The 25,724-nt window shown below is 44.1% G+C and overlaps 1 protein-coding gene across 1 annotated transcript; it reads left to right on the top strand.

Annotated features, from left to right (window-relative positions):
- Positions 1–6,342: 6,342 nt before the first annotated feature.
- NRSN1 (neurensin 1) lies at positions 6,343–19,571 on the top strand. The gene is made up of 3 exons (XM_028737587.2): positions 6,343–6,567; positions 16,641–16,841; positions 18,386–19,571. Exons 2-3 carry the CDS (start codon positions 16,650–16,652, stop codon positions 18,782–18,784), a joined length of 591 nt encoding a protein of 196 aa, XP_028593420.2. The 5' UTR covers positions 6,343–6,567; positions 16,641–16,649; the 3' UTR covers positions 18,785–19,571.
- Positions 19,572–25,724: the final 6,153 nt, after the last annotated feature.

Genomic DNA, 25,724 nt, shown 5'->3' with positions numbered 1-25,724 from the left:
GAAGCTGAGTCAACATGACTCTGGATGCCAGTTGTTGGGGCACAACAAGCAGGAAAGACCTTGTGGCGTCTTGTTCTCCTTACAAGCTTCCCATGGATATCTGGTTGGCCACTGATGGAAAATTGGATGCTGGACTAGATAGGCCCTTGTTCTGATCCAGAAGGTTGAATGAGATCCCTTCTTTAAAATAAAATTAAAATTCCAAAACAAATCTCATTTAGATTCCTAGATGTTGTCAGAGAGGTGGTAGTACTGCAGTGAAATGTCAAAAGGACTAACAGGGCTATCCTATAATGTTTATTCAGAAGTAAGTCCCCCTGAGGATTCAGCTACACTCAGTCAGTTATATTGTTGTAACTGTTGGAAAGATCCAACACTAGATGGCGCTGCAGAGCACAAAATTTGTCTATGCGATTTTACATAGGGTTTCCCCCCCCTTTTGTTATAATGATTTAATTTATGACTTGTTTTTAGCATTGTCCCCCCCCCCACCGCCCTGTGTGTAGATGCAGCCTGAGTTCAAAGAGGCTTACATCCAGGTAAATGTGTCTAGTGGACTGCAGCCTATGAGTCAAGGGGCTGAGAGCATACTGTCTGATCGTCTACTACAGCAAGAATGAGACAGCACAGCACAGTCCTCCAGGGTTTCCAAAATTGCTTCTGAGAAGGTGTAACAAGGAAGAACCAGAAGAACAGGAACGGAACAGGATGTGCAAAATGTGCAGAAGATAATTCCTTAAGCTTCTGCTCTCTGTGGCTAAGAAAACAAAATGAATGTAGGCTGAGGGTGCCACTTTTTTCTGGAGTTGCTTCTTAAACCAAAACACTTAGCAGAGTACTTAAAACAAAAACAAAAAACAGGTCTACAGCGTAGTCATTATCTGTAGTGAAATGCACCACAATGGTTTCTTTTTGCAAAATTTTCAAATGCTACTGTGAATGAAATTGGAAATGCAAATAACACACACACACACACACACGAGGCATTGCAATGCTAAGCATATTTATTAAGAAGTCCAATCTATTTCAATAGGACTTAACACCCGGGTAGCCAACACGGTGTCTTCCAAAAGTTGTTGGACTCCAACTTCTATCATCCCTGACCTTAGGCCATGCTCCCTTGGGCTAGTGATAGTTGGAACATAGCAACATCTATAGCTGGTAACGTTGGTTACCGCTGCCCAAGTAAGACTGCAGCCTTCATTTCACATACTTTATGAAACCCAGTGTGTCCTTTAAACATACTACCACCTGTGTATGGTGTGCATGTGACCCAAGTGGAGAGAGGGTAATCTAGAATGTGGGGTTTGTCAGGTGATGCAATATTCAGTTAGACAACAATAATAATATTATTATAGTTTTATCATTTATACCTTGCCCATCTGGCTGGCTTTCGCCAGCCACTCTGGGCAGCTTCCAGCAAAATATATAAAATGCCAAACATTAAAAAAACTTCCTGATAGATGCCTTCAGATGTCTTCTAAAAGTTGTGTAATTCTTTATCTCCTTGACATCTGATGGAAGGGCATTCCACGGGGTGGGCACCATTAATGAGAAGGCCCGCTGCCTGGTTCCCTGTAGCTTTATTTCTCGCAGTGTGGGAACCACCAGAAGGCCCTCGGAACTGGATCTCAGTGTCTGAGCTGAACGATGGGGGTGGAGACACTCCTTCAGGTATACAGGACCAAGGCCATTTAGGGCTTTAAAGGTCAGCACCAACACTTTGAGTCATGCTCGAAAATGTACTGGGAGCTTGAAAGTGGCCTGAATTCCTTTTCAGCCTATGAACACTCTGCTACCATCTTACTTGTCACACCTGAGGCTGAATAGAGGACTCTGCTTAACCACAAGGTTCCTCTGCAACTCAACAGATTAAGGTAGCAAATGCCCATTAACCAAGTCAAAGCCTACCATCATGTTAATCATCCAACACGAAAAGGGCCTTCAAGCAGCGGGATTTAATTGCATTCTCCGCAGAGCCTACTTCTTTGTGTTCAACATACAGAAATGAGGCAATTAAGGCTTGTTTTTGAAATGCTAATTAATTATTTTGCAAAGGCTTAATTCCTTTGAAGTGGCAATTAGTACCATACATTAGAAAACAGCAACAACAAAATGAAAGTCTCTGGGAAAACCAACAAAACAAAAGCAGCATTTACCTGTTAGATTTAAGACTGCCTCGGACCTTTGGTCTTCCAGCTGTTTCTGAACTCCAACTCCCATCATTCCAAGCAAGCATAACCATTGGCAGGAATGATGGGAGCTGTAGTTCAGCAACATCTGGAGGGCCAAAGGTTCCCTACACCTGCTCTATAAAAAAAGATCTAAAGATGCAGAAAGCTTGGTATGATCAATGGAGACTTTTCTCTAGATATGTGCTAAGGATACGATTACGGTGGTACCTCGGGTTATGAACTTAATTCGTTCCGGAGGTCCGTTCTTAACCTGAAACTGTTCTTAACCTAAGGTGTGCTTTCCCTAATGGGGCCTCCCACTGCTGCCGCACCACCACCACACGATTTCCGTTCTCATCCTGGGGCAAAGTTTGTAACCCGAGGTACTACTACCGGGTTAGCGGAGTTTGTAACCCGAAGTGTTTGTAACCCAAGGTGTTTGTAACCTGAGGTACCACTGTACAAGGAAACCTCAGAGCAACTCATTGCTCTCCAAATATTTTGGACTACAACTCCCATCAGCATCAGCCATCACAGACCACAGCTGATAGGACTTGTAGTCCAAAGCATCTGCAAGGCACAAGGCTGGGGAAGGTTGCCTTGGAGAATAACTGAAATGCCCTCTGTGCTATTCCACTCTTCTTGGCATCTCATTGGCATTGCCTGTTTAGGGCCATTCAGTTTGTTATTCTCAGTGAGCTGCTTCCATACTAAAATGAATGATTCTCAAGCAGCAGGATCCAGATGTGTTCTATACTACAAGGATAAGGAACCTGTGACCCTCCAGATGTTGTCATCCTAACCATTAACCGTGCTGACTGGTGTTGATGGGGAGTCCAACAACATTGGTGGGGGTGGCACAGGTTCCTCCCCTGCTCTACAAAGTCCATTTGTTCTGTGTGACGTCCTCTTTTATGATGTTGTTTGTTTTTATCATTTTAATCTTTGATGTGATTTCTATTTCTAAAGTGTCCTGAGTTTATTATTAGCTTAAAGGCAGGATATCAACGCACAAACAAACAAACAATGAGCCAGCCATTAAGAAACCTATTTCTGTATTGAAAGTAACACTGAGAGATACTATCTCTATATTCTCTGATGCTGCAGATCTGGGGCAAAGAAATAACCTTATGTGCTCATACATAACTTGACATTCTCTGCTTATAATGTATTGTATTATTTATTTCTCAGATGACTATATTACTTCCCAGCAGTGTGGGATTTATGTACAGTGGTACCTCGGGTTACATACGCTTCAGGTTACAGACTCCGCTAACCCAGAAATATTACCTCGGGTTAAGAACTTTGCTTCAGGATGAGAACAGAAATCGTGCTCCAGCGGCACAGCAGCAACGGGAGGCCCTATTAGCTAAAGTGGTGCTTCAGCTTAAGAACAGTTTCAGGTTAAGAACGAATTAAGGACTTAACCCGAGGTACCACTGTATAGGCTAAGTAGACTGAAGCCTAGGGCCTCTAAATCTAGGGGGCCTTGCCAACCTGTCCGCTCCCCAGCAGGCAACCTCCCCTCTCCCAAAATTGCAAACCCAAGACTTCATGGAAGGGCAGGGCAACTCAGACCCAGCAACTATGAGACTCAGAGCTAGCCAGTGGGTCCCAATTTGAAGTGGGGCCCAACTTTAGGTTGTTGCTTTTTTGTAAGGCCCCAGTTCACAGCCAAAGTCTGCAAAATCTTACAGATATAAAGAAAATCCATCTAGATTGCCCTGGTGTGGGGGCCCCTTAGGAGCAGCCCGTGGGGCCCAATTGGCCCAATTTGGCCAAATTGCTCCAATTGCCTTCAGGTCAGCCCTGATGAGACTGTGCAGGGGTTGGACTGACAAGCCCTGCACCTCCTAGGTCCCTGGTGTCACTATTCAGAGTATAGACACAAGGACTTGTTATGGAAATAAAGTGGGGCACTTATTGGATATCAGTTTCATCACCTCTCCCCCCCCCAAACCCCAGGTAAAAACACTTTTTATTCACCCAGACCTTTGGAGTTTAATTCTCTGAATATTTTTAGCGCGGTTGGTGGGTAGGGTTGGATTTTCTCTTTTATGCATATGATTGTGAGTATTACAGGTTGCTTTTATTCCTGTTATATATCCATTTTTAATCCTTGTTTTCGTATATCACTTTGAGTTCTTAAAAACAACACACAAGCAATTAATTAAGAACACCAACATTTCCTCCAGCTACTGCTGATGAGGATGCTGCCAGTGATAGCTTCTGTCTGCCTTTAGGAGGGTGGTTTGTGGTGTTCCTCACTAGCAGGGCTTCACCAACAGTGGCAGAGCTCTCCCACTGGTGGAGTCTAGCAGAACTGGGTAATGCTGGGTGGAAAGACACCTCCATTCCATGTAGATCCCCTTTAGGACAAAGATCAAGGGTTTGAATTTCTCAGTTGCTCTACGTACATCTACTAGGAAAAGCCAACAGTTGCATTGAGCTAGCCATCTGCTGCTCTTGAGGGCCATTGATGGTTACCAGTTGCCAGGAAGCAGAGCAACCTGCCAGTTTGTTAGATGCAGTGTGCTGCCAGTAGGGTCATATTTTCCTCTTTTCCTTTGCCTCTTCAGTCTGAGCAACTGATCTCTGTAAGAACATCTAAGGGGGCTTGTCCTAGAGCCTGCTTTATAGAGTACACCTTGACGGCTGCTTCAGCTTAAGATAAAGGTAAGGGTACCCCTGACCATTAGGTCCAGTCGTGACCGACTCTGGGGTTGCGGCGCTCATCTCGCTCTATGGGCCGAGGGAGCCAGCGTTTGTCCGCAGACAGCTTCCGGGTCATGTGGCCAGTATGACTAAGCCGCTTCTGGTGAACCAGAGCAGCGCACAGAAACGCCGCTTACCTTCCCGCCGGAGCAGTTCCTATTTATCTACTTGCACTTTGACGTGCTTTCAAACTGCTAGGTTGGCAGGAGCTGGGACCGAGCAACGGGAGCTCACCCCATCGCGGGGATTCGAACCGCCGACCTTCTGATCAGCAAGTCCTAGGCTCTGTGGTTTAACCCACAGCACCACCCACGTCCCTCTGCTTCAGCTTACTTACCCCCAAAATTAGTAATACATGCTATGTACATATCTTCCTCTTCTTTCCAATCATGGTGATAGTAAGGATCACCTTTCCTTTGGCAATGCATTGCCTATTATCCAAGTCCTGAATGGCTGTGGAGAGTGAAAGCAGGAACTCCTTGGCATAGACTCTTTAAGACTCCAGATGTTGCATCTCACCAGAGACAAAAGAGAGGCCCTTGCCTGGTGTAGCAATTGCAACATGCTGTGCTCAGTGGTGCATGATTTTAAATCTTATTTTAAAGGGATGTTGTGGGGATTAAACGAGAAGGAGAAGTATACCTGAAGAAGCATCTCCTCCCCCATTGTTCAGCCCAGACACTGAGGTCCAGCTCTGAGGACCTTCTGGCAGTTCCCTCACTGTGAGAAGTGAGGTTACAGGGAACCAGGCAGAGGGCCTTCTCAGTAGTGGCGCCTGCCCTGTGTTGAGGACCAGATGTCAAGGAAATAAACAACTATCTGACTTTTAGAAGACATCTGAAGGCAGCCCTGTGTAAGGAAGTTTTTAATGTTTGATGTTTTATTGTGTTTTTAATATTATGATGGGAGCTGCCCAGAGTGGCTGGGGAAACCTAGTCAGATGGGTGGAGTACAAATAAATTATTATTATTATTATTATTGTTATTATTATTATTATTAAGCATGCATGCCACCTTGGAGAAAAGGTGGGCTACTAACACAATGATTGATTGATTGATTGATTGATTGATTGATGATAATAATGTCGAAGGGCCCCTATAACTCATGGCGTCTGTGACTAATGGCTGGACGCCACAGCTGAATCTGTCCATCTTTCATGGCCATTTGCCATGGATGCTTTAGCTGAGATTCTTGCACTGCTGAGGGTTAAGCTGCTAGATGACCCTTGGGGTCCCTCCAAACTACGATTCCATGATTCTTATGCACGCGAATCAGAAGAGCGAGCAGCAGGCGGGTCTCCTCCCAGCGCCTTCCTAACCGTGTCTACTCAGAAGTAAGTCCTTTCGAATTCAACGGGGCTCCCTCCCTGCTAAATGGGGTTAGGATTGTCTAGCCGCAGTCCCGTCTTTCAAGCGCGGCCTGCAGACCGAAGGCAGCCGAGAGTCCTACTGAGCCGCTCGAGGAAGTGGCGGCGGCGGCGGCTCCGCCTCCTGCGCAGCGCCCGGCGGCTCTCAGTGCGCAGGCACGGGTCGCGCCGAGCTCGCCGGGTGTCCATAATACGTGGCGTCTGAGGCTTGAGCGACGCACAGGCGAGAGATGGGAGCCGCGCGAGAGATCTGCGGCTAACCCAGCTGCATTTGCTCGCCCGGCAAGGAAGGTGGAGGAGAAGGCGGATCAGGTAACCCGGAGCTTTCTTAGTTGCAGACTGCTCGTTCGCTCCCGCCGCTTTCTCTGATTTGTTTGTTTTTTTAACCCTGCGCGTTACTTTCAAATCAAAACACAGAAAAACCGAGCTTCTGGAGCAGATCTGGGTCCGCAAGGAAGGCAGGGAGCGAATAATCCGTTTTTGCAAAGTATGCGTGTGCGTTTGAGCGGGTGCTCACTGCATGTTGCATCCTCTGTCCTAGCAGTTTTACAGAAGGAGAGAGAAGGGCAGGAGCTCATCTCTGCGTTTAGGAGGAGCTATGTAGAGACAGTGTTTGCAACTTGCGCGGCGAGTTTCCGTCCGGGAGAGAAAAGAACCCTCACCCTTCGCTAGAAGGCTTTTTTGTTGTTTTTTAAACTTGCAGACTGCCCTTCCCCTCCCAAGGATTTGCTGATCTGGAGGAAGGCGTTGCGTTATGGTTGGGGCGCGAGGGATAAAGAGTCCCGAAATGGTTAGAAATGAAGGGTGCGCAGGGGGCATTGGAGGAAAGTGGGGTAAAGTGGCCTCTCCCGCTGTTGTTTACTTGGCAGGTAGAAAGGGGAAGGTTCTTAAAAACGTTTAATAAAAAAAACCATAAGAAACGAATGCACGAGTTTGCAGGCTGGAGAGTGCCTGGGACGCTGAAACTGTTGCTTGGCTCGTTTATTGACGTTCAGCACCTTGGAGAGCTCCCGCGCGGAAGCAGCGGGACGGCAGTGAAGGACACGAGCCGGCAAATGCCCCTGCTGGCCGGGCCTAGAGGCAGCTTTTGATTTATCTTGTGCCTTGTCTAAGAAATGTTCTTCAGCGACCTGACTGCACATTTTTAAACATTGTTTTAACTGATTTTCATATTTACTTTTTACATCGTGTGACCCTCCTTGAAACCTTAAGGTGCTATATACATTAAAAATATTAGCATTGGTATTAATTTGATTTCTAATTATTATTAAACCTAGCACCCCATACTCCATTTCCTTCCTTCCTTCCTTCCTTCCTTCCTTCCTTCCTTCTTCATAGGCAATAGTTCATTGGCTCTCATGTTCCATGTATTTTAAGCCTGTAACATTGCATCCCCAGCTCCCCCCCCCCCATTTTTTAGTCCTGGTTCTGTGGGTCAGACCCCAAAGGAAACTGTTGCCTTCTATTATTAAAGTCTGCCAATCAAAGGTAAATCATTTTATTGACAATGAAGCTTACTGACTTTTTCTTTATTGCATGTGTCTCTCAAAACATGGCTTGCGCTTATAATTTATTGGTAATCATCTTAGTAACTTGTCAAAGAAGTATTCAACAATGACCTGCCTACCCATGGGGGGGACTTTTAAAGAGGATTGATGGGACAGAGGCAGAGAAGAGGATATGAAATCCTATAGAGGATTTCCCACCTCCCACAATGGTTTGTTGGGGTGCTACTGTAAACAACAGATTGTTGCATAAGCTGATGGCAAAATGTTTGTGGCAGGTGTTAAGATGCCTTCACACAAAGAGTTAAGCATATGGCTTCTAAAGACCTATGGCCCTCAGGCTAATTTCAGGTGGGCTTCCAGATGCTGCAGGCCCACAGTTGCTCTCTGCACCACCCCTCTGGGAATTGCTTGAGGAAATGGACAGAGCCAAAAAGATGGGGGCAGAATCCCTTTGCAAGTGATCTGCTCCAACATGTGTTAATGGCAAGGGGGGGAATGGATAGATAAATGGAGGAAAGGTTAAGAACACAAACACATAGCTATGCAATGCTACAAATGGCATCTCTCAGGTCATGCCCACCACTGGCATACAACTCCCTACAAATTACCTTTGAGCTTAAAGAGAAAAGGGGAGCTTTCTCACCCTTGCCCTAAATGTCTCATTCAAGTGGGTGGGTGACTACTTGACATTCATCAGGTATTATCCAGATCACTGTTTGGAGAGATGCATGTGGTTCCTCAAGTGTTTCAGGGGATCCAGATGTTCTTCCTTGAAGAAGTGTGGGACAACTTGCAGGGCACTGCATTTTCCCAGTGTAAAACACAGCATGCTGAGGGAAATGTGATCAGCACTGTTAGCACTTCCTCTGTGATAGTGACTGCTGTAGAGGACGTGGCAGCACAAATAAACATGGGCATCAGAAGCAGTAGTCAGCCTTCAAGGCCTTTCCAAATTCACCTTACTTTGTTAGATGTTGTTCTCTCCCTGTAACAGCAGAGTGCATAAGCACTCAAACTTGTGGAGACCTGCAAGGTTAATGTCGCCGCTGAATCAGCAACAATAATTCCCTGCCATTTTTGAAACCATTTCCTGTGCTCTTAAGGCTGCATCCTCCCCCTCTCCAGTGCAAAAAAAGACAGCCTGCCAATGCTTTCTTTAAAAAAAAAAATCTCAGAAAAATATTCCCTCTCACTTGCTCTACTTGTATATTATCTTTGAAGGTAGCATTCTATGGATTATCTGTTTCATGTCAGTGAAGGTCATCTGAACACCTAGCCATTTGATAAGGGTGAAGGGTGAATATGCCCTGGATTGTGGCATTAGGGTGACTGCTGTCCTCGCAGAAGGCATGTGGGTTAACATAATTAAAGTCAATCTTACTTTTTAGCTTAAAAAATGAGAAAGTAACAAGTTATTGCAATTTTCACATTATCTGTAAGTATAACAACAAACAAGAAGAAACAACAAACAGAACTAGTCTTTTTCTCAAGGACTGCTTGTATAAAATAGATTTTTCTAGTTTTATTATAGCAACAACATATAGATGAATTGTAATCACTCTGTGTGAGAAATATGCTGCATGCAAACTTCTGAACAGTAAAGAGCTCTCACAAAAAGACTCATATTAAGTTCAAAAAATTGAAATTTTTAAACAGCTGACTGTCCACAGTTATCAATTCCCTCTTCTATTTTGTGGGAGTAAAAATTACTATAACAAAATCTTCTGTTTAGAAAATTGGTCTTTGTACACTGATGTGCTCATCCAAAATCTGCTAAATTTTATGTAATGGTGGGCACAGCAATACTATCCTTAGGAAGAAGGAGACTCTATGGGAGAGCAAGTGCCTCATCCATTGCCCTACTGGCTTACTAAGGCCAGGGTGAGAGGAAGGAGACAGGGTGTTTATTTTTCCCTCCTGTTGACTTCAGTGGGAGTGAAAAGCCTACTTTAGACCATGGGTTGGTGTAATTTCCGTCTAATTTTGTGGGTATGTTGTGGTTAATGACTGGGCTTTGGATCCTGCAGATTCAAGGTCACTCCTGACATGCCCCCTTGGGAAACCACATTTGTGGCCCCTTACTGACCCCAGAACACCATTGACAGGCAGCTGCACCAGCAGAACTTCTCATGGGCATATTGGGGAAGGTTCCATCAGCATAGACCCTCCACACTTACACAGTTTCCTAAAGCCTGCCAACCAGACCACATTTAGCTGTAGGATTGCAGTCAATATTTTATTTTGAATTGCAGCTCAAGCCACAGTTCCTTTGCATCTGCGTCTGTTCTGCTTGCGGGGCGGGGGAAATCATATTATGAAATACTGATGGGGACCAATAAATGATCTAAAAAGAGCTCTAATGTGTTCACGTTTCCCTGGACTGATTGAGACAAGCATCACTATTTTTCTTCTGTTATGTTACTGGTTCACATTATACTGGTACATACTCTCAAGTTACTCATGAAAATATAATGGAATAGATTAAAGATTCATTCAGTACTTTTTGCAGCCATGTTCTCAACATTTAATCTATCTATTCACAAATCTGATCACACCTGCAATGTGCTGCTGGAGTGTAATAACGCTCAAAATCCACGCAAGGCAGCCTTTGCCATGGCAACAGAAGTTGCTAAGGGATTACCTACCAGGCAGCTGCATGTTCCAAAGATCTGATTGTACATTTTCTTTGTTTCTCGATGATCTCACTCATTAGCTATTCTGCTGTGAAAAGTTTCAGTGTCAGCTACAACTTGCCGGATAAGTTAAATCTTATAACTAAAGGGCCAGTGTAACTTACCATCCTTAGACAACCTTAGAGATTTGTATTTTATCCAACAATAAATTAGATGCAAGCAAATAATACATCATATATCAACATTTATTTTGTAAAAATAGAAGTCTTCCAATGCCTTCTTTCTCCATCGTAAGTGTGGGTTATTTTTGCTCTGCTTCATCCTTTCAGCTAACATACTTTTGTGATGACAGTCTCTGCTGTTTTGTGCCCAGAGCATAAGAGAAACAAGTTTCATAAGTGATGCCATCCATGGGACTAGATGGTCGCTAAGATCCCACATAACTCAATTCTATGGGAAAGCTTGTATAGTTGACATTAAAACTTTGTGGAGGGGGGGCTTGCTGAAAACAGCCCTCCCCCACTTGGTGCCCTCCTGGTGTTGAACTACAACTCTCATAATCCCTGAACATTGGCCATGCTGGCTGAGGCAGATGAGAATTAGAGTCTAACAACATCTGGAGGGCATCATGTTGGGGAAGGCTGACTTAAGGGATGAGAGAAACCATTCACAGGGATTTTGCTGGTAATTCTGTTTTCCCAGTCCCAGCCAAAGTGTTTTTGGAGAAAATCCTCTTGCAGTTCAAACTTCAGCCAGTCCCTTGGTCCATTGCTTGGTCCATTGCTTTGTCCATTCTACGTTGGCCTGGCCACAAACTGGAGCAGGCAGGTAGCATGTGCTGGAGTTGCAGTACCTCGGATAGCTCCAATTGGAGTTCACCACATCTGGAGTTCAACTGAAGCCTTCTGTCCTCCTTGGGACAGACTACACCTGCAAGGTTCAGCCCCACATTCCTGAAGAGCACCAAGTACTAGGGCAAAACTATATATCACAATAAATGCTTCACTGGCAATCAGGCATGTGGTTACAGTGGTTTTTAACAGCAAAGCCAGAGTGTGTGCACAATTCTTCTCAAGATCACAACACACAGGGAAGGAAGGTTTTACCGTTTTCTCCCCACCCATGAATCTGATTAAAAATGCTGTGGTTATTGACAGGTAAGGAAGGTTACCATTGGTGCCAGTGGGAGCCTTTTCCTTGTCATTAATTGTAGCGTGGGAGGTGATTTTCACTGGGATCACAGCTGGGGACAGAAGGCTTGCCTCTAACTTCCCTGTGTGCTGCAGTCCCGATTAATATTGAGATCCCACACACCTGCTATTAAATAAACAAAAACTGCTAATGTGATTGCCAGTGATGAATGTAGTATCACTTAAAGTGGTAGCTTTCTGGCTGGGAGCTCAGTTCTTTCTTGCCTGTCATTCAGCACCTGCCTTGTGTGCTGCCTACCTTGGCAAGCAGTCACTTGTCAGCTGCAGTGCCTGATGTAAATGGTGCTAGTCTTTCAGTGGGCTCTGTCTCCAGAAATCCTGGTTTGGGAGTCTTGCGTTCTTGATCAAGCTGCATCCTCCTCGGTCTTGACTGCTGTATAAAGTCAGGATGGTGGCACTTTCTGTTTAATGATGCTGTGCATGTGCTTTTTCTTGAGGCTGCACTGCATCATGGAATTGCAGTGTTAAAGCCATAAACCCTTACAGCCTCCAGTGTAGTAAGGGCAATATGTACGCAGATGCAAGCTTTTGGGCGCATGACCTGCTGAACTAGGAAATGCACATGCAAAAAGATGTTGACACACATGGATTCCAGCAGTGGGTGCGGATCCCACAACTGGGGCAGCATGCAGTTTCTGACATGCAGTTGAGGCTGGTTAGGCGGAGGCCAGTAATGGACACTACTGCTGACCTAAAAACCAAGAGACTTTCCCACAATTTTTAGTGAGCAGCTATTGGAGGCAGTGAAGGCAAGGTATGGATCGCACAGCTGGCACACTACTGCATGAGCCCTACTGCTCTCCACCTATTCATCCACAGCTGGTGAATGTGTAGGAGTGCCCCACATAGATATGGGCTGATGATGTCATCTGCCTGTGGTTGGTTCTGCTTGTCATTCACAAGCAGAGGGTGTGAGTCACCCCAAGGCTTGGCTGCCTCTAACAAATGCCCACCAGTGAGGATGTGGGCAACTGTTCAGCGGTGATTTTCATCAACTGCTTTCTGACTCATGGCTGCCACTTCAAGCATTAGACTGGGAATACATGCAATGCCAAACAGATGTGTGTTGCTGTTTTCTTTGACAGCATCAGCATCTGTTTGGGAAGAGGGGGAACAGGAAATAGAATAAACTAGCCAAAACAAAACAGAAAGGCAACAAGTAAAGGAAGAACAAGAGAATGGATGGAAGAAAAAAGGAGGGCAATGTGACCTTCTGAATTAATTAACTAATTGCAAGGATGTTCCAGTTGGCCTTCAGATTGATGAGACACTGGTGGATATCTTTACAATCAGAAGATTTATACAGTGGTACCTCGGGTTACATACGCTTCAGGTTACATACGCTTCAGGTTACAGACTCCGCTAACCCAGAAATATTACCTTGGGTTAAAAACTTTGCTTCAGGATGAGAACAGAAATCGTGCTCCGGTGGTGCAGCGGCAGCAGGAGGCCTCATTAGCTAAAGTGGTGCTTCAGGTTAAGAACAGTTTCAGGTTAAGTACGGACCTCTGGAACAAATTAAGTACTTAACCCGAGGTACCACTGTAACTGGTGCAGCTGTGGTCGCATTCTGACTGGGTTGGTTTTTGTTACATTTCCTGTTAGTTGTCATTTACAATTACTATTGTAAATTAGAGCTGTGAGCCAAAGAAGTGATGTACACTTGGGTGAGGAGCATATTGAGCCATTAAGGACTCCACCAACTGTTTCTGCTGCGGTAGGCCCCATGGTTGAAGAGACAAACGTTGGTTTGGATAACAAGTGGCTTATCTCTTCAGCAGGGAAGACTGCTGTGGCAGAAACCGCCAGCATAGCTGGCAAATTCTACTCACTACAACTCAACACTTCTTCGGATTGTAGCTAGTCAGTTGACACTGACAAAAGTGGCTTCATGTTGCCTGAATAATTATAGTTGCTCATTGTTGTTGCTGTTTTCATCATCAGTTCTTATAGACTGAAACAAATTAAAAAGCCCAAGGAAACAAAGACTTCACCTGGCTACTAGCCATGATGGGGGGCTATGTTCTGCCTACATGAAGCATGGAGTCGGTGCCCTGTCTCCACGGCCAGAGGCAGTAATACTTCTGAATAGCAGTTGCTGGAAACTGATGAGAGTTGGACTCCTACAACATCTGGAAGCCGCAGCTTCCCCACTCCTCTCTTAGATGATGCCTATTTCCCATGTTTGCACCTTCTAATGGGAACATCCACAGTGCATCTCCTCACAGTATTGGGCCACAAATGGTGTAACATTGCTACTCATGTCATCCTTTAAGTCAGGCATGGAGAAACTTTGGATCCTCCCAAGTGATGCTGAACTGCTATCATACCTATCCATTGTGCACATGAAATTATCATGCTTAAAATAAAAAAATAGCTGTTTGTCTCCCTGGTATGCCAACTGCTACATTCTTTTGGGGTTCCAAGGTATTGGAATCCCTTGAGTGCCCAGCCCATGACAAAGAAATAGCAATGTGTGTTTTACAGCAGGAAAACAAACTTTCATAAAGAATTGACATTCCTCAACCAGTAGGAGAAATACCACATAGCAGGCAGCCAACATAGTACGTAATGTACTTTAACCTGAAACCTTGAAAGAATTTAATCCGAGGGATTTGAGGATTGTTGTCATAGTGATGGAAATAGCGGCAGCAGTCAGTCTGTGCCCACTTCTGTGACTTCTGTCTGATTTCTATATCATTTAAATAGGAAGATTGACACTCTTCTCCATCATAGGTAATATATGCAGAGCTGCTGTTCTGCAGCTGGCTGCTAAAATGAATGACTTGACAGGAAAAGGACATGAAACCTTATCCACTATAAGAAATTAAATTTAGAAACAGGAGTTGTGGAGAAGAAATCTTGCTTTAGATCAAAGTGTCTCAATGAGTTTCATAAAAGGAAATCACACGCTATTTTTAGGATGCCAGGTAAATTTATTCAGTGCTGATCTTACTCACACTTTCCGATTCATATAATCCTACTAAATGCATCACAGGGAGAAAAGTCATGCTCTGCAGCAGAAGCTTCTGGCTGGCACTCAGCCATTGCTAATGGTGTAGTATATTATAACAGCTGTATTGCGCTGCAACTACAATAATTTCCGCAGTGTTGCTTCTGAGTTCCGCATGGATTAACGTAAGCTTTTTCTAAAAACGGAATATTTTATTTTAGTTACTGGTAGGCAAGTTAGTTCAACCTTTTAAGGACTATTCAGTGCTACTGATTATTGGCAACAGGTATGAGAAATTGTCTGTTAAGCAAATGCCTATTTCATAGGGCTGGTCATTCTCTTGGGGCACCGCTGCTGTAGCATGTGTCCATGATCAAAGGCAGTAAGCTAGCCAACTCAAAATCTTTCTGGGCAGGGGCTGTGAGCACAGCCAGCGAGGGATGTCAAGCTCTTTGCAAAGGTGAGAAATTATGAACACTGGTCTGACTCAGACCAAAGCTTAGTAATGTCTCCTCTGCTCACTTCCTAAGACATTAGGCAGAGATCCTTCCCAGTCTTACTATCCGATTAGCCAGAGACCTCCACAAATCATACACACTGCTTCTGAGCTACAGACTTACCCTTTAAGAGTACATTCAAGAAACAGGGTGCTCTTAATGTTATGTGTAGAAACAAAGAGGGGAATCAACTAGGGTGGGGACTTGCAGACTGAGGGTCTAACAGACATGATGTGGACCTTGGCAAAAGGCGCTTAGCCATAAAAAAATACTCTGTGCTCACTGTGTAACATTTAACTACACTTAAATCATGCATTGGCTCATCCATGTATGGCAACAGTGTCATTGGTGTGTCTGTTCGGATTACTGATCACTAGTAGGCTAACTTCACCTGAAAGCTGGCCAATGCACTTGCATGCTTTGAATGCTTATACAGGCAAGTGTTTACTCATGTTCTACATCACACCCATGTTGAAAGAAAGGCAGGCTACAAATCCTGTCTTCAGATTACAGCTACTGTGGGAAGGGCAGTGTTACCACATGTCTGTTTTCGCATCCTGATTCACTATGGACTCACTTAGATTTCTCCATACCACTACAAACCTTTTTTTTAAAAAAATGTTTTGATAGGTGCCATGCTAAGTATCATGGCAACCTATCCCTGTTAAATAAAACCCTTTGTGGCTAGCCAAACTTCTTGGAGATTTACTTTTTTCTGAGTTGTTGAAGGCAGCAGAATGGGTGTAAATATTAGGATGGTGTATAAACAGATTGCCACTGGTCCTGCTTCCTGTCTAGTCCTCCCAGCATTGCACACTGGCTTTGCAAAGGACTCTGCTGTGCCAGCCCATCATCCAGGTTGTGTCTGGCCCCCAACACAATGCCACCTCTTGCTGAAGTGGGAAGATCCAGTACTGAACATAGGGCCCACCTAATATTGAGTCAGATCATTGTTCTATCTAGCCCAGAATTGTTGCTTGACCCAAGAGTCTCCAGCAATAGCATTACCCAGCTTTCACAACTGTAATCCTTTCAACCGTAGCTCACAGCAACTGAACCTGATATTTTCTATTGGAGATCTATCATTGATCTGTGAATCTTCTTTGCGGAAGCAATTGTATATATGGCGGACCCATTACCAAACTTTCCGGGGGGGGGGGGGAGTTAACAGCACCCTTTCAGCCACCTGGCCATTCCTGCTTTCTCTTAATGCATTTCCATGGTATATGAGAGGACACCCCCTTATCCTTTGAGTCTCTGTGCAGCAATTGGTCAACCTAAACTAATCCCAGCCTTTTCTATGGTTGTGCTCTCCACTGTCAATGCATTCTGAGCATCTCTAAGGGGAGATGGATAGTTTTAACCCGAGGTGCTTGTTTTTGTACTGACGCTTTCACCGTGAAATGTTAAGGGGAAAACTACTATGATCAGGACCCCTAAAGGGTCTGATCGTACAATTGCCTGGAGGGTTTTCTTCGTGGGATATCTTCCCTATCAAAATGTCACCTCTATTTTTACTTTGCTTTCCTGTGAGCTGTGCCATGCCTCTGTGGTACTCCATTGTCTGACCTTTTTCATTGCAGGGGAGAAGGATGAGTGCTTATGCTGACATCTGTGCATCCAAGCAGGCGCAGCAGGGTACCCCGGAAGGAGGTTACCAGCGCTATGGAGTTCGCTCTTACCTGCATCAGTTTTATGAGGACTGCACAGCATCCATTTGGGAGTATGATGATGATTTTCAGATCCAGAGATCACCAAGCAGGTGGAGCTCTGCATTCTGGAAGGTAACAGCTATCCAGTATTTCTCCTGCAGCAGGTCTGCAGCAACTATGACCTGAAAAGCCAGGCGGAGCCTCATCAAACATGCATTGTGGCCTTCCAGGTGCCAGATGTTTTTGCAGTTCCAGGCAGGCAGCAAACAAGAACATTTTCTGAGCCCCTGATTGGCTGCATTTGGCCTAGTGGCAGAGCTGCATTGTAGTGTCAGTATATTGTAAGGAGGGAGAGTCCTCCGGAGTGTTAAAATTGTGGAAACAAACAGACCATATTTTCACGGACCAAAAGCAGGTCCAGATTTTCAGAATTAATTGTTCCAAATTCAGCTTTTTATCTCTTCAGACTATTAAAATAATAATAATAATAATAATAATAATAATAATAATAATAATAATAATAATAATAATAATGTCTTTAAAAAAAGAAAGAAGGATGTGCATAGTTAACATATTACTACTATTAAAGACAATCAAACCATTCCACCCTGTTCCGTTCCCTCCCATATTACATAGCTACATTCAGAATGAGTTCAATTCAGAATCACAGAGCTGGGAGGGACCATGGGGGTCATCTAATCCAGCCCCCTGCAAGGCAGGAACCTTTTTGGCCAAGAAGGAGCTCGAACCCAAGACCTTGAGCTTAAGAGTCTCATGCTCTACCATGACACTTTTTTCCAAGTGCATACACACATATGCCCCGCACCCCAATAAACTTAATTTGAATTTATTGGCACTCTTCTATTTTAATTTTTAAAAGGTAAGATTATTCTGAGTGTGCCTTGTGCTCAAATACTGTTGATGGTACCAGAGCTTAGGTATCTGTCACTATGCGCTGGGTTGCGGCCTTCACGCATAAATAAACCTTATAGTATTCATCCATGTAACAAGTTATGGCATACATTACTCCCCATTTTACAGAACTGAGTACTCAACAGATCTACATTTGGAGGAATTTGACTACTGGTGCTCCAAATTCAAAAATTCACTTAAGCTTGCTTCACACTAAGATGATGAAAATATTAGAAATATTTATGGGCCTCAGCAAGTCTCTCCTATAATATCTGGGTAGGGGGGAAATTAATGCCATGAGAACAAAGATGAGTGGGTCAAATGTCTGCCATTTTGAAGCTTCCCTATTTGGTAAATTCTGGGGTCACAGGAGACTGGTGACTGCCTTTTCCCTTGCAATGTCCATTTCCTCTCCCAAAATTGTGTTTCAGATCCCATTTCTCAGGAACCCACATATTTATAAGCCTACAGATTTATTTATGGACATGAACACTTCCTATTTCTGCCCACATCCCTCTGAATTACCATTGTCTGTGTATCCATTGACTGCTTGCGGATGCAGTTAAGGTTGTGAAAATCATCTGTCGACTCAAATTCTACATGACAGAAGCCTCCAGGGGCTCACAATGGCACTGCACGTTTCATTGGTGTGATGGCAGATGTCAGTGACATGTCACGTAGATTTAATAGCTAAGACTGAAAACAATAAAGCAAAAAACTGCCGTCGCGGCTTTGCTGATTTCTGAATCTTCTTTGTCTTCTAGGTCGGACTCATCTCAGGGACGGTGTTTATGCTGACAGGGATCATCGTTCTCGTCATAGGCTTTCTTGTGACGCCCAAAATTGAAGCCCTGGGAGTAGAAGATTTTGTGGTGGTGGATACACGTGCAGTGCAGTTCAACAGAGCCCTTGACATATGCAAGTTGGCTGGAGCAATATTGTTCTGCATCGGAGGAACCACAATGGCGGCCTGCTTGCTGATGTCTGCGTTTGCTAAAAGCTACTCCAAAGAAGAAAGGTACCTGCAGCAGAAATTTAAAGAGAGAATTGCAGACATCAGAGCCCATGCACACCCCATCACCAAAGCCCCGGCGCCTGGAGAATCCAAAATACCCGTCACGTTGTCCAAAGTTCAAAATGTCCAGCCGTTATCTGAAACCTGATGTTTGTTTTCTCTTTCCAAACATACCCATCTTGTGAATTTGAAAAGGTCAGCTTTGGCCTGTGTATGAATCTGTGTTTCCCATGCAGTGTAACTGCACTGCAGCCAGTGGGGAAAGGAGCAGATTGGGAAGGAGGTAGAAATGGCTTGAAGGGGATGGTTCAGCCATCAGTGGCTTGAACAAAGCATTAATGTATGAGTTGTTCTCTTATTTTTACCCTTGCAAAGCACCATTTGATTGCCCTTCCCTTGAAATTTGTCACCCATTTCGTGCTGCTTCCAGTTAACTGACATGTTCATACCTGTTTTATTGTGGACAGCTTCAAGTTATGTTCTCTTGGCTCTATAGCCAAGGTCCAACAAAACGATATCCGTGCACGTTGGAGAGAACCATCATGCAGACCATGGGAGCAGCTTTCTCATTTCCACCACGTGTGCTTGTACTACTGGGGAAGAAAGTTGTCTTGCAAACCAAAGCTTTTCTCTTCAGCAGCATGAGCTGCTGTGGTGGGAACATAATGGGAACCTGTCAATGCCCTCACCTGATCATTCATTTGTCTTTAAATAGAAATGACAGATCATTAACGAGATATTCCATATTTTCCCAGTCCTGTTATAGAAGAGTTATAATAAGCCCTTCTTCGTAAAGAAATCCATCCATTACTGTCATCTGAAGAGCAGCCTTTAGAGTCTACCAGTGAAATCCTATGCACGTTTACTAAGATGGAGGTTCCACTGAGTAGGACTTTTTTCCATGTAAGTGTCTACCAAATTGCAGTCACTAGAATTCCATGGGTGCAGACAACCCACTAGAACTCCGTGGGTTGTCTGCACCCGGGGCAAGGCAAGTATTTTGCGCCCCCTAACCCGTGGATTTGCGCCCCCTAACCCTAACCCCCAGATGTTGCACCCGGTGTGGCCGGCCCCCCCTGCACCCCCCACGCTACGCCACTGCATGGCAGAAGGTATGGTTCCCTAACCATCAGAAAGAGGCACTTCTCAGTATTATGATTGAAAAATATCCTGTTGTGAGCTGAGCCCCAAATTTAACGCCTTCTGTTTCTGGGAAGTGCAATTTTGAAAGCTGTCATTTATAAAAAGAAGAAGAAAACTTTTGTGTGGAAGTGTATACCAAGTTAACCCACCTGCAGGTCTGGTCTCAAGTTTTCAGTAGGAAAAGAAATGTAACTGAGGCTGTTTTTCCGTACAGCGTGTGCATTTCACATTGGTACAAGATAAGAACAGTAAAAGCCCAGTTCTGTGCTTCATGCACTGTGCACTGTGTTGTGTACACAGAGCTCTTGAAGTGTACACACAGCTCCTGGGCACATAAAGAAGGACCTTTTACATCAATGGTGGGAGCAAATGTACACACACAAAGGAATACATGTGTAGATCTGCTCCCTTTGTTGAAAAGGGCATCAAAGCCCCTATGCCTGCAACAAATTTCTGGACTGGGGAAGCCACGGGACAAGTTCCTCCATGTTGTTGCCTAGCTTCCATGAATTCCAATAGGATTTGTGCAGGAACATTTCCTGGTGAATCATGCATATTTTTTAAAGCTAAGAGATTCTTCATTCCTTAAATCTGATTGCCTGAAAGAAACTATTAAATGTGATGCTTCTATTTTTCTAGATAATAGAAAGAGCTTATCCTTAATCATAGTACAGTTGTGTTGACGCTTACCTACAGATTTGTCCTTTCCACTAAAGATATAAATCATCTTTGTCTCTCTCTGTCTGTCTCTCTTGCTATAAAATTCTCTTCCTTTTATTCTATGGATCTAAAACAAGACTATGTAAAGAGATGTGACCTTTATATTCTTTGACAATATGTGCCCACCTTATAGTTCTGTCTATTTTTTTCAATGGATTAAATAAAATTATGAAGAACTGGTGCTGTTGATGGAAAATGTTTCCTTTCAAAATATCAAGTGGGCATAAGGAGCTGGATAACCCAGCACAGAGATGACCTCCCATCAGCCTTGGTCAGCATAGGCAATGGTCAGGGAGAGAGAACTCACAACATAGCACTGGCAGTGTAATCACATTCCTGGAACAAGGGTTCATGACCCTTTTGCCAACCAGCCAAACAGAGGGGCCAGGAAATGCAACAAAGGCTGGCAGACACAGACATTTTCCTTTAACCCTGCCATAGGCCTTACGTTTAAAAAATGTTTTCATTTACAAGTTGCATCTATGGCAAAGTTGTGTGAAGTAGTTGTTTGGGCAGCAGATGATGTCAAGGGCATCATGTTCCTACCTTCAGTGTAGGTATATATATATCTAAAATCAGCTCCTGTCGGGAGTGGTGTGTGCAATTTCACCCTCTTTCTTTTGCAACAGATGCATGAAGACATCTGGGATTAGAAAGGTTTCTACATCAAATAGAAGCACATCTCTTCCCTCTCTAGTTAGATGCAGCCCCTGAGATCATGGGCAACACCATCCCACGATATCTCCAAGGACTCACTTCTCTCTTCTCTCAGCCTCTTAAGTCATTTAGCAGTTATACTCACCCTGCTTTCATGTAATGCGTGAGGTCCAGAGGGTGGTAACATGAGAACAGGCCTTCTCTGTAGTGGCTCCCCATTAGTGGAATGCTCTCACCAAGAAGGTTTGCCTGGTGCCTTCATTATGTATTTTTTAAGTATCAGGCAAAAGTGTTCCTCTTCAACCAGGCCTTTGGCTCTTATGATGAAGGGAGATATATAAATCAAATCAATAAACAAAATAATGCAAGGATGAGGAACCTGTGGTCTGCCAAATGTTGACAAACTGCACCATTTATCATCTCTAATCTTGGCCATGGTTTCTGTGGCTGATGAGACGTGAAGCAAGTCCAACAACACGTGGAGGCGCAAAGGTCCCCATACCTGGTTTAAAACATGAACTAGAAGTTCCCTGCTAAAATTTCAATTGTACCATGAATTCCATGGGAGGCCTTGCATTTGTTTCACCATATTAATTCCCCATCCGCATTAGCAGGCTAATTATGCTTGTCAATCCTTATAGAGCCGTTGCAAGAGTTACTGAAATAATATGAGTGCAGCGCTTAGAGAAAGCATTCTATAAACTCTTGTCATTCTTCTACAGTTACAGGTGAAACTCAGAAAATTAGAATATTGTGGAAAAGTTCATTTATTTCAGTAATACAACTTAAAAGGTGAAACTTATATATGAGATAGACTCATGACATGCAAAGCGAGATATGTCAAGCCTTTATTTGTTATAATTGTGATGTTTATGGCGTACAGCTGATGAAAACACCAAATTAACCATCTCAGAAAATTAGAATATTAAATGAAATCAGCAAAACAAGGACTGCAAATAGAGCAATATTGGACCTCTGAGAAGTAGAAGCATGTGTATATACTCGGTGCTTGGTTTGGGCCCCTTTGCATCAATTACTGCCTCAATGCGGCATGGCATGGATGCTATCAGCTTGTGGCACTGCTGAGGTTTTTATGGAAGACCAGGAAGCTTCAATAGTAGCCTTCAGCTCTTCTACATTGCTCGGTCTCATGTCTCTCATCTTTCTTTTGGCAACGCCCCATAGATTCTCTATGGGGTTCAGGTCAGGTGGGTTTGCTGGCCAATCAAGCACAGTAATCCCATGGGCATTGAACCAGGTTTTGATACTTTTGGTAGTGTAGGCAGGTGACAAAGTCCTATTGGAAAATGAAATCAGCATCCCCATAAAGCTTGTCTGCGGAAGGAAGCATGAAGTGCTCCAAAATCTCCTGGTAGACGGCTACGTTGACCCTGGACTTAATGAAGCACAGTGGACCAACACCAGCTGATGACATGGCTCCCCAAATCTCTTTTCTGATGAGAGCAGCTTTTGCATCTCACTTGGAAACGAAGGACCCAGAGTCTGGAGGAAGAATGGGGAGGCACACAATGCCAGGTGCTTGAAGTCCAGTGTGAAGTTTCCAGTCTGTGTTGATTTGGGAAGCCATGTCATCAGCTGGTGTTGGCCCACTGTGCTTCATTAAGTCCAGGGTCAACGCAGCCATCTACCAAGAGATTCTGGAGCACTTCATGCTTCCTTCCGCAGACGAGCTTTATGGGAATGCTGATTTCATTTTCCAGCAGGACTTTGTCACCTGCCCACAGTGCCAAAAGTACCAAAACCTGGTTCAATGCCCATGGGATTACTGTGCTTGATTGGCCAGCAAACTTGCCTGACCTGAACCCCATAGAGAATCTATGGGGCATTGCCAAGAGAAAGATGAGAGACATGAGACCGAGCAATGTAGAAGAGCTGAAGGCTGCTATTGAAGCTTCCTGGTCTTCCATAACACCTCAGCAGTGCCACAAGCTGATAGCATCCATGCCACGCCACATTGAGGCAGTAATTGATGCAAAAGGGGTCCAAACCAAGTACTGAGTACATGTGCATGCTTCTACTTCTCAGAGGTCCAATATTGTTCTATTTGCAGTCCTTGCTTTGCTGATTTCATTTAATATTCTAATTTTCTGAGATTGCTAATTTGGGGTTTTCATCAGCTGTACACCATAAACATCACAATTGTAACAAATAAAGGCTTGACATATCTCGCTTTGCATGTCATGAGTCTATCTCATATATAAGTTTCACCTTTTAAGTTGTATTACTGAAATAAATGAACTTTTCCACAATATTCTAATTTTTCGAGTTTCACCTGTACATGCATTTATAGCCACAGTGTCAAATCTTAATGAAAGGACTTTGGTCTTGCTCTTTTCATGTCAGTATAAACCTTGTTTACTGCAGTTTGCTTTCACTGCCATCAAGCTAGCAGTGTGTGGGCAGCAGCAAGGCAGAGCACAATGACCTTTTCCAATGCGATGTTTAATTAAAGATTGTGAGGAGCAGACTTGTGACATTTTGAGTATTACATTGTGGCTTGCTGAAGGACATTTAAAATGATGGCTGCAATATCCACTAGTCTCCTTCCATCTTCCCCACTTCCCTTTTGATAACATCATTTCTGAAATCAGATTGAAAATCTAATTTACACCCCTTTCTAGAAAAATAAGGCAAGATGATATATCTCAAAAATTATTGCTCAGAAAAAAGAGAGGCCCAGACGTTATCTTGCAGTGACCTTGTTCAGGATGAGAAACACTCTCAAGAATTGGAAACTTGCAGTCACTGGTTAATAGAAATACTAATGCTGAGGCAATATCTCTCTGAAGAGCAGTTGCTGAAAATCACAGGTGAGGAGAGGGTCGTTGCACTTGTGTCCTTTTCATGGGCTTCCCATGGGCATCTGGTTTGCCCCTGTGAGAAAAGGATTCAGGATTAAACGGGTCGTTGGCTTGATCCAGCAGCCTCTTGTTATGTTCTCATGAGGCACGATCAGCTTTTGACATTCAGTAGTATACACACTTGTGTGAAGGCCTGTAGCTCAGTTGTAGAGCAACTGGTTTGCATGCAGAATATCCCCATTTCAATCCCTGGCACCTCCTGGAAAGGATACCTGCCTCTAACCCTGGAGAGCTACTCCTGTAGGTAAGGTAAAGGCTAAAGGACCCCTGGACAGTTAAGTCCAGTCAAAGGCAACTATGGGGTTGCAGCATTCATCTTGTTTCAGGCTGAGGGAGCCGGCGTTTGTTCACAGACAGCTTTCCGGGTCAGGTGGCCAGCATGACTGAACCGCTACTGGTGCAACGGAACACCATGACTGAAGCCAGAGCGCACGGAAATGCTGTTTACCTTCCCGCCACAGCAGTACCTGTTTATCTACTTGCACTTTTTGGTGTGCTTTCAAACTGTGAGGTTGGCAGAAGTTGGGACAGAGCAACAGGAGCTCACCCTGTCACGCGGATTCAAACCGCCAACCTTCCAATCAGCAAGCCCAAGAGGCTCAGTGGTTTAGACCACAGCACTACCGCGTCCCTAGTTACCTTTTTGTTACTCCCATACAGTGTATTGAGTCCCCACAGCAGATGATACCGAGCTGGCTGGACCAATGGTCAGTAAAAGGTCGATTCCTGTGTTCCCCTGAAAGAACCCTGACTCTCTTTGGGAACAGATGGGAAACAGAGGCGACTTTTGATCACTGGGGTTAACTGATTATGAAGAGTGTCTTCAGTTTTTAATCTAAACTTATTTTAGTTTGTTTCAGAGGGATATTTTATATAAGTTTTAATCGTATTGTTGCCTATCACATCAAAGCAGGGGAAGCATCTGGTCCTCATCTGACCCTTTGTCAAACATCACACAACTAAAATAGGGTTCATACTATTTTACTTTAAGAGTGTCGCTTAACACTCTAGAATTATTCCCATCTTTCTAATGTCCTGAGCATGCAGACTGCAAGTGATCTCATCACCAGTCTCTAAAGCTGAAAGGTGGATAGAGGGCAAGAAGAAGAAGAAGCTTGGGAGGAAGTAAATATGTTGAACCACAGAAGAGAAGGAAAATGGCCTTGAGAATGGATTGGGAAGTAAGGGGAGGCTGTTACCAACACTGGTGTGGGAAATCTGATTTCTGTAATATATGTGCAGCATAAGCCATGATTTTCCAGTAATGGTCTTCATGACCTCTTCTCTGCCTCTGTGTAGATATTAAACAAGTGACACATTTTTTAAAAAGAAGAGGAAGCTACAATTCTCGCTGCTCTTCACTAAACATCAGCCTCTTATGCAAATTCAGAATGCTATCCTTCTTTGCTTCTGGATTAAAAACCCCAAAAGCCATTTTAACAGAAGAGTAATCACTCGTGCAATTTGTGCTGAGATCAAATTTGGCATAGCTTGATTGGCAATCATTGCCTTTTATCTCGTTTGTGTTGATGAACACGCTCTCAGGATGTTTGCGTCTGCCGCTTCCATTCGGATTTGCACAGCCATTTCGCTCCAGCCATCTGGTTGTTCTCTATGGGCTGCCTTGACCCTTCTTTTTTGCTTTTTATTCCCACAGTGCAGTGAGTCACACATCAAAGGCTGGGG

Source organism: Podarcis muralis, chromosome 8 (assembly GCF_964188315.1).
Source record: "Podarcis muralis chromosome 8, rPodMur119.hap1.1, whole genome shotgun sequence".
Classification (NCBI taxonomy): Eukaryota; Metazoa; Chordata; class Lepidosauria; order Squamata; family Lacertidae; genus Podarcis; species Podarcis muralis.
This window is presented reverse-complemented; position numbering and strand designations above follow the sequence as displayed.

What these genes read in the sequence shown, in the direction of transcription:
- NRSN1 (XM_028737587.2), top strand. Translation starts at nt 16,650, where the DNA reads ATGAGTGCTTATGCTGACATCTGTGCATCCAAGCAGGCGCAGCAGGGT. An exon ending in GGAGCTCTGCATTCTGGAAG is followed by an intron (nt 16,842 to 18,385) that starts GTAACAGCTATC and finishes TTTGTCTTCTAG; the next exon opens with GTCGGACTCATCTCAGGGAC.